The sequence below is a fragment of the Marmota flaviventris genome, chromosome 9 (assembly GCF_047511675.1).
Source record: "Marmota flaviventris isolate mMarFla1 chromosome 9, mMarFla1.hap1, whole genome shotgun sequence".
Classification (NCBI taxonomy): domain Eukaryota; kingdom Metazoa; phylum Chordata; class Mammalia; order Rodentia; family Sciuridae; genus Marmota; species Marmota flaviventris.
Genome location: NC_092506.1, coordinates 20,115,463 through 20,135,068, shown reverse-complemented (window position 1 = coordinate 20,135,068; position 19,606 = coordinate 20,115,463). Strand labels below are relative to the sequence as shown.

General features: G+C 46.9%; 1 protein-coding gene across 1 annotated transcript in view; it reads right to left on the bottom strand.

Moving 5' to 3' along the window:
• Lrp4 (LDL receptor related protein 4) overlaps positions 1 to 19,606 on the bottom strand; it is a 51,550-nt gene that overhangs the window by 22,034 nt on the left and 9,910 nt on the right. Inside the window, 18 exon segments of the mRNA XM_027936478.2 lie at positions 1,301 to 1,406; positions 2,276 to 2,357; positions 2,522 to 2,730; positions 4,884 to 5,006; positions 5,427 to 5,603; positions 5,760 to 5,977; positions 7,806 to 7,962; positions 8,869 to 9,099; positions 9,588 to 9,713; positions 10,096 to 10,230; positions 10,421 to 10,546; positions 11,082 to 11,207; positions 11,553 to 11,672; positions 11,910 to 12,038; positions 12,360 to 12,476; positions 12,823 to 12,936; positions 13,176 to 13,292; positions 14,559 to 14,705. Of these exon segments, the coding sequence (XP_027792279.2) occupies positions 1,301 to 1,406; positions 2,276 to 2,357; positions 2,522 to 2,730; positions 4,884 to 5,006; positions 5,427 to 5,603; positions 5,760 to 5,977; positions 7,806 to 7,962; positions 8,869 to 9,099; positions 9,588 to 9,713; positions 10,096 to 10,230; positions 10,421 to 10,546; positions 11,082 to 11,207; positions 11,553 to 11,672; positions 11,910 to 12,038; positions 12,360 to 12,476; positions 12,823 to 12,936; positions 13,176 to 13,292; positions 14,559 to 14,705 (2,560 nt within the window).

Here is a 19,606-nt window from a genome sequence, read left to right as displayed (position 1 = left end):
AAAAATATTAAAAAAAAAAATCCAGTGGGAATCCAGGATATTCAGGGTTTTAGGGGTTTCTGTCAACAATAGCTGCCCCAGCCTCCTGCCTCACTGCCCAGCCCAGTTCTGGGATCAGAGCTGTCCCCAGAGGTCTTTGTATCTTCTATCACTATTGAAAGGCAGAGCCCCATGGCTCAAGAGTATACAGCAAATGAGGCCTACTCGGGAATAAAGAAAAGGGAGGGGAGGAGAGGGATTAAGAAACACTTTCTTGATTGGGTGGGCTAAGTAATTATGGTATATAATTTTAACCAAATTCTATATAACCATGAAGAACAAGATAGAACTATATACTTAAAAGGAAATATATACAAAATATATAGCTCAACCAAGTAAAAAACAAACAAACAAAAATACCCAAGTCCAAAAACAGTATGCCATATTTAAAAAACCAAAACCACCACCACCGCCAAGTATTTATATACATTTAGAAGAAAATCTGGAAAAAATATCCCACACTGTTAACAGTGGTTGTTGCTAGACAGTGAGATGATAGAGAATTTTCACTCTCTATGATTTAATTTTCCTTGACAACAAGTTACTTTTGTAAGCAAACAAAGTATTTTTTTTATAATTACAAAAAATAAAGAAAGTTTTTAAAGTTTCCTTGTCCAAGGCTGGGGTTGTAGCTCAGGTGGTAGAGTGCTTGCCTAGCACATGTGAGGCACTGAGTTTGATCCTCAGCACTACATAAAAGTAAAATAAAGGTATTGTGTCCATCTACTATAAAAAATATTAAAAAAAAAAAACAAACGTTTCCTTGTCCAGACAAGAGACAAGGTTGTCACTGCCTTCTGTGGTTTCTACAGCTGCCCTTGCATCTTTTTTTTTTTTTTTTTTTTTTAAAGAGAGAGAGAGAGAGAGGAGAAAGAGAGGATTTTTAAATTTTTTTTATTTTTTAGTTTTTGGCAACATCTTTGTTTATATGTGGTGCTGAGAATCGAACCTGGGCAGCACGCATGCCAGGCGAGCGCACTACCGGTTGAGCCACATCCCCAGCCCCATCTTTTTTTTTAATATTTATTTTTTAGAAGTAGTTGGACATAATACCTTTATTTTATTCATTTTTATGTGGTGCTAAGGATCAAACCCAGGGCCTCGCACGTGCTAGATGAGTGCTCTACCACTGAGCCATAACCTCAGCCCCTACCCTTGCATCTTTGATATGCCCAAAATCTGGCTTCTCTCCCTAATCAACAGACTCCCCTCCAGTACTCAGATCTTGGGGAGAATGGAGCTCCTAAGTGGCAGCACTCACCCGCCCATGGGTTCTACCACGATGTCTCGAGGACGATCAAGGTTCTCCCAGATGAGTACTGTCCTCATGCTGCCATCTGTGTTGGCTACTTCAATCCGGTCTGTACCTACCAAGAAGTAAAGGCAAAGATATGAACTCTAGTCTTGTTCATTCACCTTATCCTCCATTCCTAGCAGACAGCAGGCATGCAAGAGATGCTCAATAAATATTTTGTGATAGATGCACAAAACATGTTTAGTGAATTAAACTGTGATAAGAAATTCAAGAAAGTGATCAGTTTCATTTCTTAGAAAAGCAAGACTTCAAGTTGAAATGGATTCTGCTGTCATGTATAACTAAGTAGAACAAATTTTTAAAAATTAAAAAAAAAAAAGAAAACCAAGACTTCTAAACCTAGGCAACCAACTCTGTCTTATAATTTGAGGCAATGATTCTCCAGCTTTAGTATGCCTAAGAATTAGGAAAGCTTGTTAAATTACAGAATCTAATCTAATTTAATCTAATTCCTGAATCCAATCCCCAAAGATTCTGATTCAGTAAGTATGGGGCGAGGCCCCAGAATACACATGTCTAACAACTTCCTAAGGGATGCTGATGCTGCTGGTCCAGGGACCACAATTTGAGTAGCATTGGTTTAAGGCATTCCTTTTGCCTCTCATACCCACCTGAAATGGTTTTATCCAGACAATGATGAAAATAAAACTACAGGGCATTGGTTCATCATCTGAAATGCTTTAAAACATTTCCAAGCATCAATTACATCATGCATATAGTTGCCATTTGCCTAACAAATGTCTAACCTCAGATGTGAGCTTCTGGCTTTAACTCTATAGCAGCCCTATCCCTTCTGCCTACCAAGGACTTCAGGTCAAGAGAGACACAGTCCAGGAGAGGCACTGGGCTCTTTTACCTGAGTCCAAGGTTTTATATAAGAGGAGCCCCAGGCAGCCAGACCATAGGTCCCCTTTTACATACCTGCATCTGTCCAATATAGCTTGTTGGTGACCCAATCAATGGCCAGGCCTGCAGGGCTCTCCAAACTGGTATCCACTACCACCTATGCAGGAAGCAAAATTGTGTCGCCAATGGTATTTTCACTCCAGCTCTAGAGCCCAAACTCCACAAATTCTCAAGGTATGGGAAGCCCTTACCCTGGAAAGGATGGATTCTTCCCCATAATTTCTGCCTTCCCTGAGAGCCTGGGTCCATGCTGGGACCTACCTCCTGTCCCGTTCCATCCCACTTAGCCCTGCTGATGGTATCAGTGCTGACATCTGTCCAGTACACATGGTCATCCCGGGAGTCCCAGTCAAGGGCCACAGCACTGCGCACGTCAGCCAGTGGGATGACATCGTCGGAAAGGTCCTCTGTGTCAAAGCTGATCCGACGGATGTCCATCCTTCGGGCAAAAAGCAGGAACTTGTCAAGACCTGATCAAAGGCCGAGAGGGGTCTTCTTTTAATGCTCTAAATCCAGTAACAGTGACAGACACAGACGCTCACCTGCGTGACACCTGGTCAATCACACTTCCTGGGATCTGGTGCCCTTTGCCCCCTACTCTTCACACTACAGGTCCCCTTGAGCACTGGGCAGAATCAGTCTTAGAATCCAATGGAAACAGACTCTACCCAGGGCCCAGAAGTACATGTTGTTTACGTGTCTGTTAGCTTCGTCTAAGTTTTTCTCTCTTCTGACTTTGCCAGGTCTCTTCCAGTGCCTGGCTGGATTACTGCCAACAGCCAGCTCTGCTGCTCTGCTTCCACTGTTTTGGGGGCTCTGATTCTCCTCTATCATCTAGATCCTTCCTCTAGCTGTTCTCATCACAGTTTTAGCCAATATTCACTGAGCACCTTCCTTCCCAGGCATTGAGCTTAATGCTCAGGAAAGATTTGAGGCATATTTTTGTCCTTGAAGGACTTAATCAGGTGAGACAGGCAGACACACCAACCCTTTGTGGTACATGTTATTCTTGTTCTCATTTTCTAGATGAGCATCTCTTCAGTTAACCGAGACCAAGTAACTTGCCTAGAATCTCACAGCAACAGACAGCAGAGCAGGGCTCAGTTCCACTCCAGAGGAAGAGCTGCCCACTGTTCTCTACAGTGTTTTCCCAGCAGACTCTTCTCCATCTTCTACCCTTACTCTGGTCTGTCTGAATATTTTCCCAGTACAATCATCCCTTGGTATCTGCAGGACATTGGTTCCAAGACACCACAGACACAAAAATTTGCAAGTCCCTTTTATAACATGGCATTGTATTTGTATATACCTGCACATATCCTTCCATATACTTTAGTTTCAGGTTTTTTTGTTTGTTTGGTTTTGGTTTTTGTTGTTGGTACTTGGGATTGAACCCAGGGGCACTTTACCACGAGCTCCATTCCCAGCCCTTTTTATTTTTATTGTTTTAAATTTTGAGACAGGGTCTTGCTAAGTTGCTTAGGGCCTCCCTAAGTTACCGTGGGTAGACTCAAAATTGCAATCTTCCTGCCTCAGCCTCCTGAGTTGCTGGGATGACAGGTGTGTACCACCATGTCTGGCTCTTTCATATACTTTAAATCATCTCTAGATAACTTAAAATACCTAATTCAATATTTTTACTATTGATTTGATGCTGGAGATTCCAAATGCAAAACATATTCTATGTTAATAGTTGTCACACTTATTGTTTAAGGAAGAATGATAAAAAGTCTGTACATGTTCAGTACAGACACAATTTATACATATATAATATGTACCTGCATGTATATACATATATACACACACACACATATATGTATACACACACATATACATTAAATACATATATTCAAAGTTGGTTGAATCTGCAATTGTGGAACCCACAGATTCTCAACTATATACTTTTCTGCCCATAAAACACTTCCTCCCTAATTTTACCATCTAAGGCCTGGGTTCAACCCCCAGCACTGCAAAAAAATAAAAAAGAAAAAAAGAAACCCCCCCCCAAAAAAAAAAAAAAAAAACTAAAACCCAACTTTACCATCTTTTTTCTTCCAAGCTCTGGGAAACCCTCAAAGAAAAGTGTTTGGGGAAGCATTTTGCTTCTTACTAAGATAACAGAGGAAGAGATGAGCAAGAAGAATGCAAGGGCAAAATGCATTGCACAACACTAGGTTCTCAATCAGTGTGTCTGAAATGAAACCTCTGAGTGTTCTAATTTTGGCTCCCTAATCTAAACACTGAAAGAAAGTTTCAAAACTTTCTTTTGGGGATAAGGCTAAAAATAAAGAGTCTGGAAATCATTCCCCTGCTTTCTAGAAGAGCCTAAAACCCTCTTTCTGCCTAGAGATGAGGCATCCTACCTGGTGAAATTAAATATAAGCCTGGTTGCAGGTGTTCATACTCGACTGGGTGGTGTCACTGAGCCTTTGGCAACTACTGCTGGGCCCTCAGTCCTCAGTTTTGATATAGGATCCCCCAGCCTCTTAAGTTCTTCCTCTCCAGTGGCTATTGAGGAGACTGGCTCTTCCTCTGACAGGATATCCCTCCAACACGTGTCTTTTTCCCTCCACCCACCCGCACAAGGCACTTCCTCTGAGGCTGGTGTTCCAGACCCACTTACTCTGGGCACAGGCATGGCTGCTGATTTTGCGGAAGCCAGTAGGGCAGGCACAGGTGTAGTTCTGGGCACTGGGAAGACACAGGTGGGTGCAGCCTCCATTGTTGTCTCCACAGCGGTTTTTCCCTGTTCAAAGAACCCAGAGCAAAGGGTCCCGTTAAGACTAACCATTTCCAAACATACCCCCATCAGGCCAGAGAGTAGGCTGTAAACTCCCCAGAGGGAAGAATTATGTCTTATTGCTTTTTATATCTGCCCCAGCAGCTAGCACAGTGAGTACCTGACACAGAGGAGAGGCCCTGTAAATGTTTGCATGAATTAAATGGAACACTGAAGCCAATGAGTCTGGTGAGTTTTGATGTTGTACTACCCTAAGTGTCCAGCAGAGGGAGGAATGAGCCCGTGTTAATGTCAGCCCTGAATGTCCCCGCCTCCTCCCATCAGAAAAACCGGCAAAAATTGCAAATTACAAGAAATTTCTCAGAGGCTCCAGCAGCCACATCATCCATGAGGCTATTTTGCCTCACCTGTTGTGAAGGTGTTTACCTGCAGGCTGGCGTTGTGGGTGTAAGGTATGAATGTCCATAGGGAAATGCAGCTTGTTGCGAATGATTTCTTGGTTCTTCCCAGTAAACTTATTAGCACTATTGATGCTCTTGGTGTGCCAGTCTGTCCAATACAGGCTGTCTTCAAACACCGTGATGGCGAAGGGATGAGGGAGGCCTGGGGAAAGTCCAGAAAGACCTCAGTCCAGACATGGTCTTGCATGGCCCTGGGCCCAAGCCTGGCAACTGTACAAATCTCACCCTCTGCCAAGGCTCCGGGAGGCAGGGATAGGGGAAAGCATGAGAGATGAAGGAGAGTGGGGAAGGGTCTCACCCTGGCTAATGACAGCCTTGCGATGACTCCCATCCAGGTTGGCCCTCTCAATGACGTGGTGTTTAGCATCTACCCAGTACATGCGGCGCCCAGCATAGTCAATGGTGAGGCCATTGGGCCAGAAAAGATGGGTATCTGCAATGATGCGACGTCCAGAGCCATCCATGCTGGAGGCCTCAATGCGAGGGGTGTTGCCCCAGTCTGTCCAGTAAATGGTACTGGGAAGAAGAGAAGAAATTGGGAGGTGGGCAGCAGAGGATGGATCGGTAGTAAACAGGTTAATAATCAGCCAGAGGCTTCTAGCTATTTAACCCAGGGACTCCAGCTGTTTGTCCAGAGAGTATTTTTTAAATATTCTAATTTAAATGTTTCTAGACAAAAAAAAAAAAAAAGACAGTTCTATCTTAGGCTGAGATATACCAGTGATAGGTCAATGTAAGTCAAAGTCCCAAAGCTTATGGAATTGACAATATAGTGTAATATCAGTTAGGACAGGTACTTTCATCTTTCTCACAGTTTCTTTCACTGCCGTTGTATTTTATATACATCTACATGCCCAGTTTGTTTCTTTTTTTCTTTTTCTTTACATTTTAGAAGGCACTGGTGATTTTTTTCTTTCTTTTTTTGGTACTGGGGATTCAACTCAGGAGTGCTTAACTACTAAGTCACATCCCCAGTCTTTTTATATTTTATTTAGAGACAGCGTCTCAATAAGTTGCTTAAGGCCTTGCTAAATTGCTGAGGCTGGCTTTGAACTTGCAATCCTCCTATCTCAGCCTCCTGAACCACTGGGATTACAGGCATGCACCACGGCACCCGGCCCTTGGCACTGATGGTAGAACCCAGAACCTCATACATACTATAGGCAAGTGCTCTACCAACTGAGCTACCTGTTTTTATTTGATTTGATTAATTAATTAATTGGAGTTGAATCCAGGATGTTTTACCACTGAGCTATATCCCCAGCCCTTTTAATTTTTAAATTTTAATTCAGGGTCTCACTAACCTTGCTAAGTTGCTAAGTTTGCCCTTGAACTTGCAATCCTCCTGTCTCAGCCTCCTGACTCACTGGGATTACAAGTGTGTACCACCACTTAATACTGGTTTATTTTTAATTTTTATTTATTAATTTTTTTAGTTGTTGATAGACCTTTATTTTATTTATTTATATGCAGTGCTGAGAATCAACCCAGTGCCTCACTCATGCCAGGCAAGTGCGCTACCACTGAGCCATAGCCCCTTATTTTTTTTTTTTGAGACAGAGCTTACTAAATTGTCCAGGAAGCCCTCAAACTTGTGAACCATCTGATTTAACCTCCTGAGTAGCTCGGAATAGCTCAGATTCCAGGTGTGTGCCACCATGCACAGCACAAACAGAGTTTCTACAACAGTTAACATGAAACTTAAGGATCTTATAAGACATCTCTTCAGTTGATGGCATTGAAGTTTTAAAAGCCAGAGCTGGGGTTGTTGTTCAGTGGTAGAGCACTTGCCTAGCACATGTGAGGCACTGGGTTCAATCCTTGGCACCATGTTAAAAAATAAATAAACAAACAAATAAAGTTAATAAATAAAAGAGAAGCTTGAAGAAAAAAAAAAAAGCCAGAAGCTAGGAACTTCCATTTTTAGAGGCTTTGATTCATGAGATTTTTTTTCTGTTAGCTTTTTAGTTATTTTAAATTAATAAATTTTATTAATTGGCTCAACCCTATGAGCTAATAATAAAAAAACTAATGACTTAAAAACTTACCTAACATGTATGTTGTATTATATTTAAAATGCCTCTCTCATTTAATCTTCACACAACTATGAAGCAGAATTTATTTTTCCTTAATAATCAGTTTGGAAATGAATAAAGGGAGCAGAAAGAGATTAACAACCCCAAGGCCACATGGCCAGCTGTTGCAGAGCCGGTTTATAGACTTAGGAGTGTCTAGATGCACACCACACTCTGAAGAGACACCCGTGAAGACTGGTCAAGTGTCCTGAGAACTGCCCCTACAGGTTGCAAGAGGGATTTGGAAGCCTGAGACCCAACCTACTCACCCCTCCATGGGGTGCAAGGCAATGGCCCGGGGCTTCTCAAGGTTCTGCCACAGTAGCACCTTTCTGTGGGCCCCATCCAGGTTGGCCACCTCGATCCTTGATGTCCCTGAGTCAGTCCAATAAAGTTTGTCATGGACCCAATCCACAGCCAGACCCCCTGGTGGAAAAAGTAGAAAAGTTTCAGGGATTCTGCAGGGGCTCCTGTGTGCCTTAGTAACAAGAGAAACTAAAGCAGTTTCCGGGGCTAAGCACTACTGTAAGAATCTTGCATATGATAACTCATTTAATCATCACAAATCTATGAATTAGGTACTATGATTCCCATGAAGATGAGGAAACTGAGGCACGGAGAAGTCAAGGCACGGTGCAATGTCAATCACATGCCATTTGCTGAATTCTGGCTCCTGACCCACCCCCAGTTCTCCCTACTGGCATCAAGGTCGGGTTTGCAAATTGACACCTAAGGTTTTGTAGAGGCATTTCAGAAGTTCCCAAAGCATTTGAGTCAACTCTGCTCTTAACCAAATCCTTCCTTTCTTCCTTCTTTTCTTTCTTTCCATTTCTCCTTTGCAGTGCTAGAGATTGAACTCAGGGCCTTGTTGCATGGTAGGCAAGCGCTCTACCACTGAGCTACAGCCTGAGCCCCCAATACCAAATTCTAACTCACTTCACCTACTTAGTAGAATAGCCTGAGACTGCCAAGTAAGATGTTGCTGTTTTTTAAATCTATAAAACATTTGGTATACTTATCTGAACCAATCAGAATAATCTTGATACTAAGCAATCAAAACAAAACTTACAAGTGAGCTGAAGCTGATAGAGAACTGTAACTGTCCGCAAGTCTCTAATTCCAGTTATGACATTCACCAAATGTTACATCTAAACCTATGAACTTATTATATATATATTAACAAATATTTTCTATGTCAGAGTTCTACCCAACACTTCACTGAGAGGAAGAGATGCTCAGCTGCAGAAGGTTTGCAAACACCATCCTGCCCCTTCTGCTATAGCTTTGCAGACAGTGTGGCCCTGTCCCTCTCTAGGGGGCCTTGTTGCCTACCTGGGCTTTCTAGTCCTGTAGACACAACCTCTTCCACGTTGCTGCCATTGAGGTTAGCTCGGAGGATCCGGTCCAGGGTGACATCGGACCAGAAGACAAGCTCGCGCCGGTGATGGAAGTCAAGAGCAATGGCATTCTCCAGGTTGTTGAGTAGCAGGGTGTACTCAGAGCGGTGTGGCAGCACCTGCCGGATGTCGATGCGATTGGCAAACAGCAGCACAGGCTCTGGCCCTGGGACACAGTATAGAAACAGAGTTGGGCTTCAGAGCTACCACATACTCATCAACATGTTCCCCCAAGTCCTCAACTGTCAGATGGGGCCCCTTGCCCACTAAAGCATGCCTCAAGCTGCTGGCGTCTATCCTAGAAGAGTGGAAACTTCTCCTACCCCAATCTTTCCACCTCTCAGCAAATCCCTGAGCTCCAGAGCACTTGAAGTCTCAGTGTCTGTCTGTCTCTCTGTCTGTCTGTCTCTCTCTCTCTCATACTGGGAATTGAACCCAGGGGTGCTTTATCACCTAAGCTGTATCCCAGACCTTTTAATTTTTATTTTGAGGCAGGTCTCACTAAGTTTCTGAGACTGCCCTGGAACTTTCAGTCCTCCTGCCTCAGCCTCCCAAGTCATTGGGATTAAAGGTATGTGCCACTATGCCTGTCTACATGGCACTTCTCCATGCTCAGTCCCAATGCTCACCCAGCCAAATACAAACACCCCTTACCCAGAGCCTTGCAGCTACGCCGGTCGGGCCGTAGTTCATAGCCTGCTTCACACCAGCACTGGAAAGCTCCTTCACTGTTGGTGCATCCCTGGCTGCAGTACCCCTCCTCAGCACACTCATTCACATCTGCAAATGCCAGGCAGGGTCAGGAGGTCCCCTTCTGCCATCCTCCTGCCCCAATTCCCAGGCTGCCTAGCTGTTTTTTTTCCCCACATTCCCATCTACTTTCCAGGGAAAGCTGTGTAATAAGCCATTAAAGGCTTTGAGGCCATGCAAACCTGGGCTGGAATTCCACCTTTGCTATTCACTAGCTGTGCAGCTTTGGTAAGTTACTTAATCTCTCTGAGATTCCATTTCCCCATCTGTGAAATGAGAGGGATGATCTCCACTTTCTAGGGTTATTGTGATAATAATATAAGGTCACATCCATCTAATGCCTGACCCTTAAAACAGGCTGTCTATCTGCTGTCCCTGCCCAGCATTCTGACTCTGTTCCACACCAGCTCACCATGGCACGTGCGCCCGTCCTCTGTGAGCCGGTAGCCTGTGTGGCAGGTACACTGCACTGCCCCCCGCACCATCTGGCACTTCTGGGAGCAGCCACCGTTGTTAACATTGCAGTTCTCCTCACCCGTCCGGGGCCCTGTGCCAGCCAAGCCAAAGTTGGGAGTTGAGCCCAGAATCCTCCCCCGGACGGCCAACTTGGCATTCCACCTGGACCATGAAGAACAGCTCCCAAAGTGCAAGAGTCCCTAGGGAGGATTCCCTTTGAACCTTATGGGTGGGGTTCAACCACAAACCACAGGCCAGGACCGCCCACCAGGGACACTCACGGCAGTTCTGCTGTGGGCTTTCGTCGCTGTTGTCACCACAGTCATTGACCCCGTTACACAGCTTCCTCTGCCCAATGCAGCGCCCATTCCAACACAGGAACTGGTCGGAGGCACACTGAGGGCTTCCTGGAGAGAGAGCGGGGAGAAGGAGGGAGGAAGGGAGGGTCAGGGCTTAGGTCAACAAGGGATGGAAGCCTGTCATTTTCTAAGGTGAGCTAGAGACAGATGACATCAAGGAGGGAGGGTTGGGGTCCACGGCAGGAAACAGCTCAGACAAGACAGGCTGGATGTCTGCATTCCCACCCCCCAGGACACCACAGCGGATGAGGGATGTGGGACAGAATAATAAAATGCACACACATATGCAGTGCTAGATGTGGCAGGGGAGCGGGCGTCGGGGTGTCAGGGGAGAGCCGGTCCCCCTGCACTCGGCCAGGGTGGAAGGTACTGGCTGTGTGAGTTAGTACATGAGCGGCCGTAGTCAACGGTGCACCCAGAGGCGACACGGTCACTTGCAAGGGCAGGAAAACTCCAGGCCACGGGAAGGATCTGAATGAAGCATCATCTTGGCCTACCTGGAGAGCTGGAGTGACAGCCTTGACCCCCACCCCCTGCCACCATCTGTAGGTTAGGGGATCTGGGGCCCCCTGGGAGACTCCACCTGTGTTCTCGCAGTTCTCTTCATCGCTGTTGTCCGCACAGTCGTCCTCCCCATCACAGCGCCAGGACAGGCGGACGCAGCGGCCTGACCGACAGCGGAACTGTTCCGCTGTACACATGGAGGTGGCTGGGCGAAGCAAAGGCCTAATGAAAGGGCGGCCTCAAGCTTCACCCTTCCACTCACAGCTGAGCTGCACTTTCTATCAGTACCCATGTCACTCTTCTTGACACATGTGTCAAGAGGTGGTCTATGTGGCATCTTTGTGTGAATCAGAAAAAAAGGTGCCCCTTCCTCAAAGCATTTTACTGCTATAAAAGGGACATCTATTATGTGACTAACATCCCTTTGCCACTGCAGTGCACAACTTATACAACCCTACACGCCATCCAGTATGTCTTCAAACTTTATTGGTAATGCCCTCTATGATTCCACAACACTCCCCTCAGGCTTTGGAGCCATTTTTCCACTCACTGCAGTTGCGCTCATCAGACTGGTCATCACAGTCCGCGTCGCCATCGCAGCGCCAGCCTGCATTGATGCACAGGCCACTGTCACACATGAACTCCCCAGAGCGGCAGGGCTGGTGGGAGGCTGGGGAAACAAACATCTTCTGTCTCTAGCTAGTCTGTGCACACAGTGTCCCAAGGTAGACCAGAAAGCCCAACTCCTGCCCCTCCCAGCACCCCAGTCCTCTAACTCTGCCCTAGAGACCAGAGAATCCAGAAACTCCTGTCCTGAGCACCTGCCCCCACTGGCACCTGTGCCTTGCCCCTGGAGGAGTTCCTTCCAGCCTGGCCTCCCCTCCTCCCCACTGGCCAGAGCACTCACAGCAGTCAGACTCGTCTGACCAGTCCCCGCAGTCATCATCGCCGTCACAGTGGTAGATATCCAGGATGCAGCGGCCGTAGGCACACTGGAACTCCTCCAGGTTGCAGGGGGGCGCTGGCACTGCTGAGGCTGGAAGGAGGGCAGGGAGTGGGGGCAAACACTCAGGCTCTCACGGATGAGAAGGATCCCTACCCCTCAAAGGGCAAGGTGCTCAGGCAGAGTGACTTCCTGAGTGAGATACGACCGGGGTTCATTTGGGATGACCCTGGCAGACTGCCATATTCAGGTGGACCACCTGGCGCATCTGCACCTCCCCAGGTAAGCCCAGGAGCTGATTCCTGAGCATCCCCCACCTGCCCACTGCAGCGCACTCCTCGGCCTGCCCTGAGACCCGGGGATGGAGCCTTCTCCCTCGCCCAGCCCAGTGGCCTTAAGTCTGGGGCCACTCACGACAGCTTTCCTCGTCCGAGCCATCTTTGCAATCCGTGTCACCATCACAGTACCAGTGCTCGGCAATGCAGCTCCCGTCACTGCAGCGGAATTCCTTGTCGGAGCACTTGCGCATGTCTGGGGAATGCAAGGGGACGGTCATGCCAACAGACAGAGTCCCACAGGCACCCCTCTTACCATCCTCCCTGACCCCCAAATCTCGCTGGCCCTAGAGGAGGGTGTCTGATGAAGCCCCTGGAAGAACCCACAGATTCAGTGCAGACTCTGGAGGACATCAAGGCCAGGAGAGCCTGGCCTCAGGTTCCTGGGCCACGATTCCTGGGAGCCTGGACTCTTCCCCCCTCCTGCATTCCTCCAAGATCCCTGCAGCAGTATTGGGGCCTTTGCTGCTATCTCCTCCCTCGGTCAGACTCCTCTCCAGCCCCCCAACCCTGCCTGCTTCCCTAGAGAGCCCACCACTCACCACACTGCTCATCGCTGTTGTCACCACAGTCATTGTCACCATCGCAGTGCCACAGGCTCCGGATACAGTAGCCATTCTGGCAGGGGAACTCATCCTCCTCACACTCTCGGGGGGCTGTGGACACAGAGCAGTCAGGCTGCTGCAGGCAGTGGGGTGAGGTGCCTGGGGTTGCCCCTGGGGCTCAGGAGGAGGTGGCCGGCCTCTCAGGGGCTTATCTGACCAAGAGAAGGAGGTCAAAGGACGGGACAAACTGCTGAAAACCCAAGAGTTCATGTGGGCCTGGGGCATCGTTTTCTGATTAAAAATCCTTTCCCAACAGAGCCCGGTGGAGTCTGGTCCCCTCCAACACTCACGACAGTCCTGTTCATCCGAGTCATCCTCACAGTCATTGTCCCCATCGCACACCCAGGAGCGGCGGATGCACTTGCCATTGTCACAGTGGAAATCCAAAGGGGAACAGGTGGGCAGCACTGAGTCCCAGAAGAATGGAAAAGTGAGTCAGGCAGGCAGGCTAAAATGAGCCAGAAATCCTTTCCCAATACCCTTGTTCCAAATCCCCTGTCCTGTAGCCCTGCCCTGTGGACTCCCACGCCTGCCTCTAACTGATGGGGAAGCGAAGCAGCTGGGAAGACAGAGTAGCATGATGAGAGACCCACAGGGTAGAAGCAGAAGAACCCAGAGAACTCAAAGCCACTAAGAAAGCAGCAAGAAAAACATGGCAAGTCTTTTACCCTTATGAAATGATGATTGACACATCTGGGCTCAATTTCCAGTTCTAGAGCTCATTATTTATAACACTGAGCAGGTCATTTACCTTCTCTGAGCTGTAGTTTCTTCGACGGTACAATGGGGATAATTACACCCAGCTCATAGAGGTCTTTTGAGATAATGCATAGGAAAGTGCTCTATGAAAGTGAAGCATTTATCATTACCACAATTAGCTAAAATGGCTAGGGTTAATGATGTCTAGGTTGTAGGCTCATTCTCATTAGGCCAATTAGCCACCCCCAGACATAGAGGCTGCAGGTCAGAGATTTTATTCCTGAACCCAGAAAACTGGCTTAGCAGTGATATTTTTATATATCCAAGACAGGACACCCTGGCCATCGTCCATATGATACTATGCCAGGGGAAAAGGGAAATTTAAATAGAGGATAAGATTTCTTATAATGTTATTTTTAAAAAGGTGTGACTATACAGAGCACCAGAACAAGAAACGTGGAAATAACCCACATCCATGTATAACGTGTACCTTTATAAAAAAAATATTGTTTTAGATGTTGATGGACCTTTGTTTTATTCATTTACTTATATGCAGTGCTGAGAATTGAACCCAGTGCCTCCCATATGCTAGACAAGTACTCTACCACTGAGCCAAAACCCCAGCCCAGTACATAAATTTTTAAATGCACAAATTTGCAGAACACATATACAAATCATATAAATATAGTGAGATCTATTTAAAGAGACTACTTATGGTTTCAAGAACATTTTCTTGTATACTGGTTTCAGGTTTGTTTTATTGAGCATATAGGCATGAACTACCCAAATATGGGACAACTGGAGGCATATATATTGTGAAGAAACGTCTGCTCGGTCGATACCTGTCACTCTAGCAAGAGTCTACCTCTCCTGGTCCAAAGCAGTAGATGCATTGAACACTCGTCAGCCTTGTCCTTGGTCCCACTCCCAGGTCCCTTTTCCACCACCTCCAACCACAGCAGGGCAGTACTTACTACATCCATCCTCATCGCTGTGGTCCCCACAGTCATTGTCTCCATCACATTGCCACTGGGCAGGAATGCAGGTGCACTCGCCTAGGGCACTCACTGCACAGGTAAAGTGGCTTCTACCACAAGCACATTCAGGGCTGCTGGCCAGACCTGGGCAGAGGAGAAAGAGGGGGACTCGGTGCCTGCTCTTCAAAGCCTATGGCTGGTCACTATCACCCAGGGAGCCACGGTGACACTGCAAAGGAGATGCAAAGGATCTGATTGTGCCTCCCACCCCCATCCAGGGGTTAAATGGTCCAAAAGACACCCTCTGGTTTGGGGCTCACAGACAGCCCAGGTGACCAGGTCCATGACAGGGCTTTTTCGCACAGCACCTCCAGAGGCCCAGAGACAAATGGTGCTACCTAGAGGTTGATGTTCTTGGAAAAAACAAGGCTGAGAACAGACAGGTGAAGTTGATAGGTCTCTATATGCCTCTTCAAAACTAGATTATGAATGCTTTTGCCTCTATCCAAGAATAGACCCTGGCACGCTGACCAGGGAGGGTGAGAATAATAGTGGAGTTTAAATAGTGGCGCCTCATTAGGTTAAAGAAGTCACAGAGGGAGCAGGAAGCAGCCGGCCAGTCCCACGGTCAGAACTTGCTCTTTTTTTGTTGTTAGTAGACATATTCATTACATTTATTGTAATAACTACTCCATCATAGGATTGACTTGAATCTATTTGAACAAAAGATTATCTGAAAGCAAAGCTCACTAAGTTTGGGTAAAGAAAGCAAACATTCCCAGTCATTTTTTGCATGAATATAGATGACACTTTAACACAGACCCACAGTCACACATTATGAGAGAGTAAATTTTACTCATAGTACAGAGTCTCTTCGTGTAAGATCATAAAAATACAATGCAGTGTAAGCCCAGGTTAAAAATTAAATGCAGCAGCTGGTATCAACACGCACACATGGCTTCTAAATGAATCTGGTGTCTGCTAAGACTCATTATGGGGGATAATCAGGTGTAAGGAACTAGAACAGACTGAAACGGGAAACACAACCATGCCCAACAGTCACACAAGGTCAAATGATCATCTCCATGACCAAAAGAACCCACATGAAACCCTCAGCCAGCCCAGGGAGGCAGTCAGCATCCTGTGCTCAAGCAGGTTCCCAGTCAGTGGCAGGAGATATTTCTGCACCCAACAGAAGTCATGGAAGGCATGGGGAGTCTGCTTTCATGGGACACTGGACACTTCTAAAGGAAAGTCTGGCATTCAACTCTCAAAAATGAAATAAAAATTAAGCAGAACCTACTGAAGGATACATGTGAAGTGATTATAGTGTAACCTTCACTTCCCAGTGGGTATAATTTAAAGACTCAAAATTTTAAGAGCACTCCAAAATTATGCTACAGAAAAGCAATCCTAAAACAACTTGGCTTCAGTGAGAATTCCAATGGCTCGCACTGAGAGCCTGCAGCAACCTGGAGATGGCCTGAAATGGGCAGGGCTCATGGACTGAAGAGCCCCACTGCCCTTTAACCCTGGTATCCAATTCTTCTAGAACACTTCCAGTAGGAAAGGCAAAGGAGAGTTTTTAGTGAGACCAAGTAAAGATGAGGGCTATCCTTTTATCATCGTCAAGGCATTTAAGGTCTTTCCTTTTAATAGTCATATTTTAGTTGTTTAAAGTGACAATTTCCCTCTACAAAGTTACTAAATCAATACCTCTGGAAGAAACAGATCCCCATAAGTTCAAAAGACGTGCCCTCCCAGGATCATCCAGTGAAAGGTGACTTTGGGAAGCAGTCTGTCAGTTATGACTGGGACCCACATTATCAAGGCACTGCAGAATTTGGGGGGAATTCTTTTGCTCATATTAATAGGCAACTGTAAAACTGGATCCTCAGAAAGTATTTATGGAAATAGATATTCTCTTTAGCAAAAGAAAAAACCCTCATGCCTGGCAGATTGTAAAGGTTCTTTCAAGCAGCAGAGAAATCCCCACACCAGTAACTCTAGCTAAGGAGTCCAGCAGGTGCCAGGCGCAGGTGGTCAGACCTTAGTTTTGAGGAGGGTGACCAAGAGAAGAGGGGACTGAGGCAGAGAAGACCTGGCCACCTCAGGGCAGAGTAACTCAACCCAATCAGGGCCATGGCCTAGAGGAAGGCCGGCAGACACAGCCCCTCCCCCAGCCTCAGCAGCACGCAGCTGGGTTTCCCTATTGAGCATCAAGCTATCTGCCTGGCCAAGTCCCATGACCGGCTGCTGTGCCCCCTCCCCAGCGTGCCCAGCAGGATGCCCTGGGATGGCGTGTGAATGGCTCAGTGCCCCTGCTCCAGCCTCAGCTGGAACAAAGGGTTCTGCCAGGGTCACTTCCCCCCTCCCAGCATTCATCTAGCCCGCTGGCTGGGCTGCTTGCAGCTGGGGAAGGAGGGGGCCAGGCTCCTTGCTCATCTCTCCCCCTAGCTTTCTTCTCCTCTTCCTCCCCTTGACTAGGCCCTGCCCTCAGGCTGGGCTGGAACTGGGAAGGAGTCAGCTCCCAATCGCCACTCCTCTCCTTACTCTTCACCTGACCCAGCTTCACTTTCTTGATGCTCACCCTCACTCCCCATAACAATTACTTGGCCTGACCTAGGGATTAAGACCCAGAATGAAAGGGTAAACTACCAAGCCCTCCAAAAGCTAGGAGAGAGTCCTGGACCCATCTCTCTCCACTTCAACCCCCAGGGTAAGTGTGAGCACAAGGCACACACTCCTAATCTGAGATGGATGAATGAACAAATTGATGGATGGATGGATGGATGGACGTACAGACGGACAACCTTTGACACCTATGAACCTCTAAAGCTATCGGCAAAATGTACGTTTCTGGGGTAAGGGACCACAGATTTCTACCAGATTCTCAACTGAGGTGTGGCCCTCCCCCTCCTCATACTAAGGGAACCAGCTGTCTTAGAAAAGATGAAGGATTTCCTGCAGAAGGCAAGGGAGTCCATCTGGGAGTGCAGAATCTCCCCACACCTCACAAGAGGGCCTCATTGCAAGCCCAGAGCTCCCGTCTCTCTGGCTCTCTCTGCAAGTGCAGGCCAGAGGATTCTTCCCCAGGGAAGCATCGAAGACTCAGCTGCCCCAGCCCCATGCTTTCTGGACTGTTCTGAGCGCTGAGAAGAGAGGTAAAGCTTCTCTCATTCAGAGCCTGAGGAACACTGGCTCATTGCAGTACAGGCCCCCTTTAAGGAACCATGGGTGGATTAAACAGCAAAGAATAACTTCATGCAATGAGGCTCTGACACAGAGATCCCCTTGATAGGGAGGCCTGGTGAAGAGGTTTAAGGCTTCATCAGTGGGTCTCAGCTAGGGATGATTCTGCCCCTCAGGGGATATTTGGCAATGCACAGAGACATTTTGGTTGTCATGAGGGTGATGCTATTGGCATTTAGTAGGCAGAAGTCAGGGATACTGCCAAACATTCTCCAGTGCACAGGACAGCCCCTGCTCCCCAATTATCTGGTCCCAAATGTCAACAGAGGTTAAGAAACACTGCTAGCCAACACAGCAGGGAGTGAGGACACACCAGAGGGGATAAAAGGGGTAACAAGAACAGGAAGGAAGAGGGGACAAAGGGGAAAACACTGGATCCCAGCAGACAGAACTGGGTTCTATCGATTAGTTGGATGGCTTGTGCAAGTCACTTAGCTCCTTAAGCCTCAATGTCCTTATTTGTACAAAAAATAAAAAAAAATAATAATAAAAACAAAACAAAACCCAGTGCCACCAGGATTGTCAAGAAAATGAAGATGGAAGAACACTGAAGATGCTCAAACAGCGGAGACTGGGTGTGTGGGATACGAGGCCCGCATATTCTCCAAAGGCCTCGATTTTAAGACTCCAAGTACCAGGACCAGGACGGGAGGACGGGCAGCATCCTGGTGTGCATGACAGGGAGAAGTGCAGAGGGCAGGGGAGTCTCAGCTCCTACGCCTGAGGGCCCCACCCCCACCTCTGGCTGAGTGATAACAGAAGTCCTGATTTCCCGGCAGATTTCAAGAACAAAGCATTCCATCGGGTGGGCATCGAGTTAGTTGCAGGTGGCTGAGAGTCACGACTTCCTGCATGTCAGAGCAACATCTGAAGTCAGCGCTGTGGTGAAGGTCAGGCAGCCAGCAGCCGGGAGCCCCCGACTTGGGCATTCATACAGGAAGCAGACACATTAGACGCCAAAAGGCCAGCTTTTTTGGACAACTGCTGCCCTTCTGGGATGCCCAGAGGTGGAATTCTGCCTTTTCAGTCAAGTCCTGGCTGTGATCCGAAAGGGCAGCTTTTAACCCTTTTTAGGTAAAAGACTGGAGAGTGAAGAAAGGGAACAAATGGCTGTGGATGGCAAAGGCAGCCTCCGTGTTAAGAAGTATTGAATTAGAATAGTCAGCTCTGCTTCTGCCCTTGAAAGCTGTTTGCCAGCCACATTGCAAGCTCCCTGGCCCCCAGGGGCTTGGCAGTAGCCCTTCTCCTAATGCAATCCAACAAGAAAAAGGGTTCCTGATCTCTGATCAAGTCATTAATGTTTGGGATATATGTTAACTGCTCACTGGATCTTCTTAAGAGGTTAACCAAAACCTCACTATTTACATCTCATCTTCCTCAGCCCAGTCACTTTAGCAATTTCTCAATGCTTTCTTTTGAATTAGAGAAGGGAAATACCCATCGAGTATATTATTAGACTCAATGTAACATGATAGCACCACTAATTCTACATATTTAAACAAATTAGTCAATATCTCCAAGACTCAGTTCACTCACCCATAAAATGGGTAGAAGAACAATTTTACTTCAAAGGGTTGGGGAAAACTCTAGTTAAATAATCCCATGTAAACTGCTTAGCACAAGGCTTTCACACAGCAAAAGCTTCATAATAATAAAACCATTGTTTGCTTAATATTTACTAGGTGCTGTCCAAGTACATCTCTAAGTGCTTTTCATCTGCTACATCACTGAATGGTCTCCACAACCCCTGGAGATGGCATGATTATTATTATCACCACTTTATAGCAAAGGAT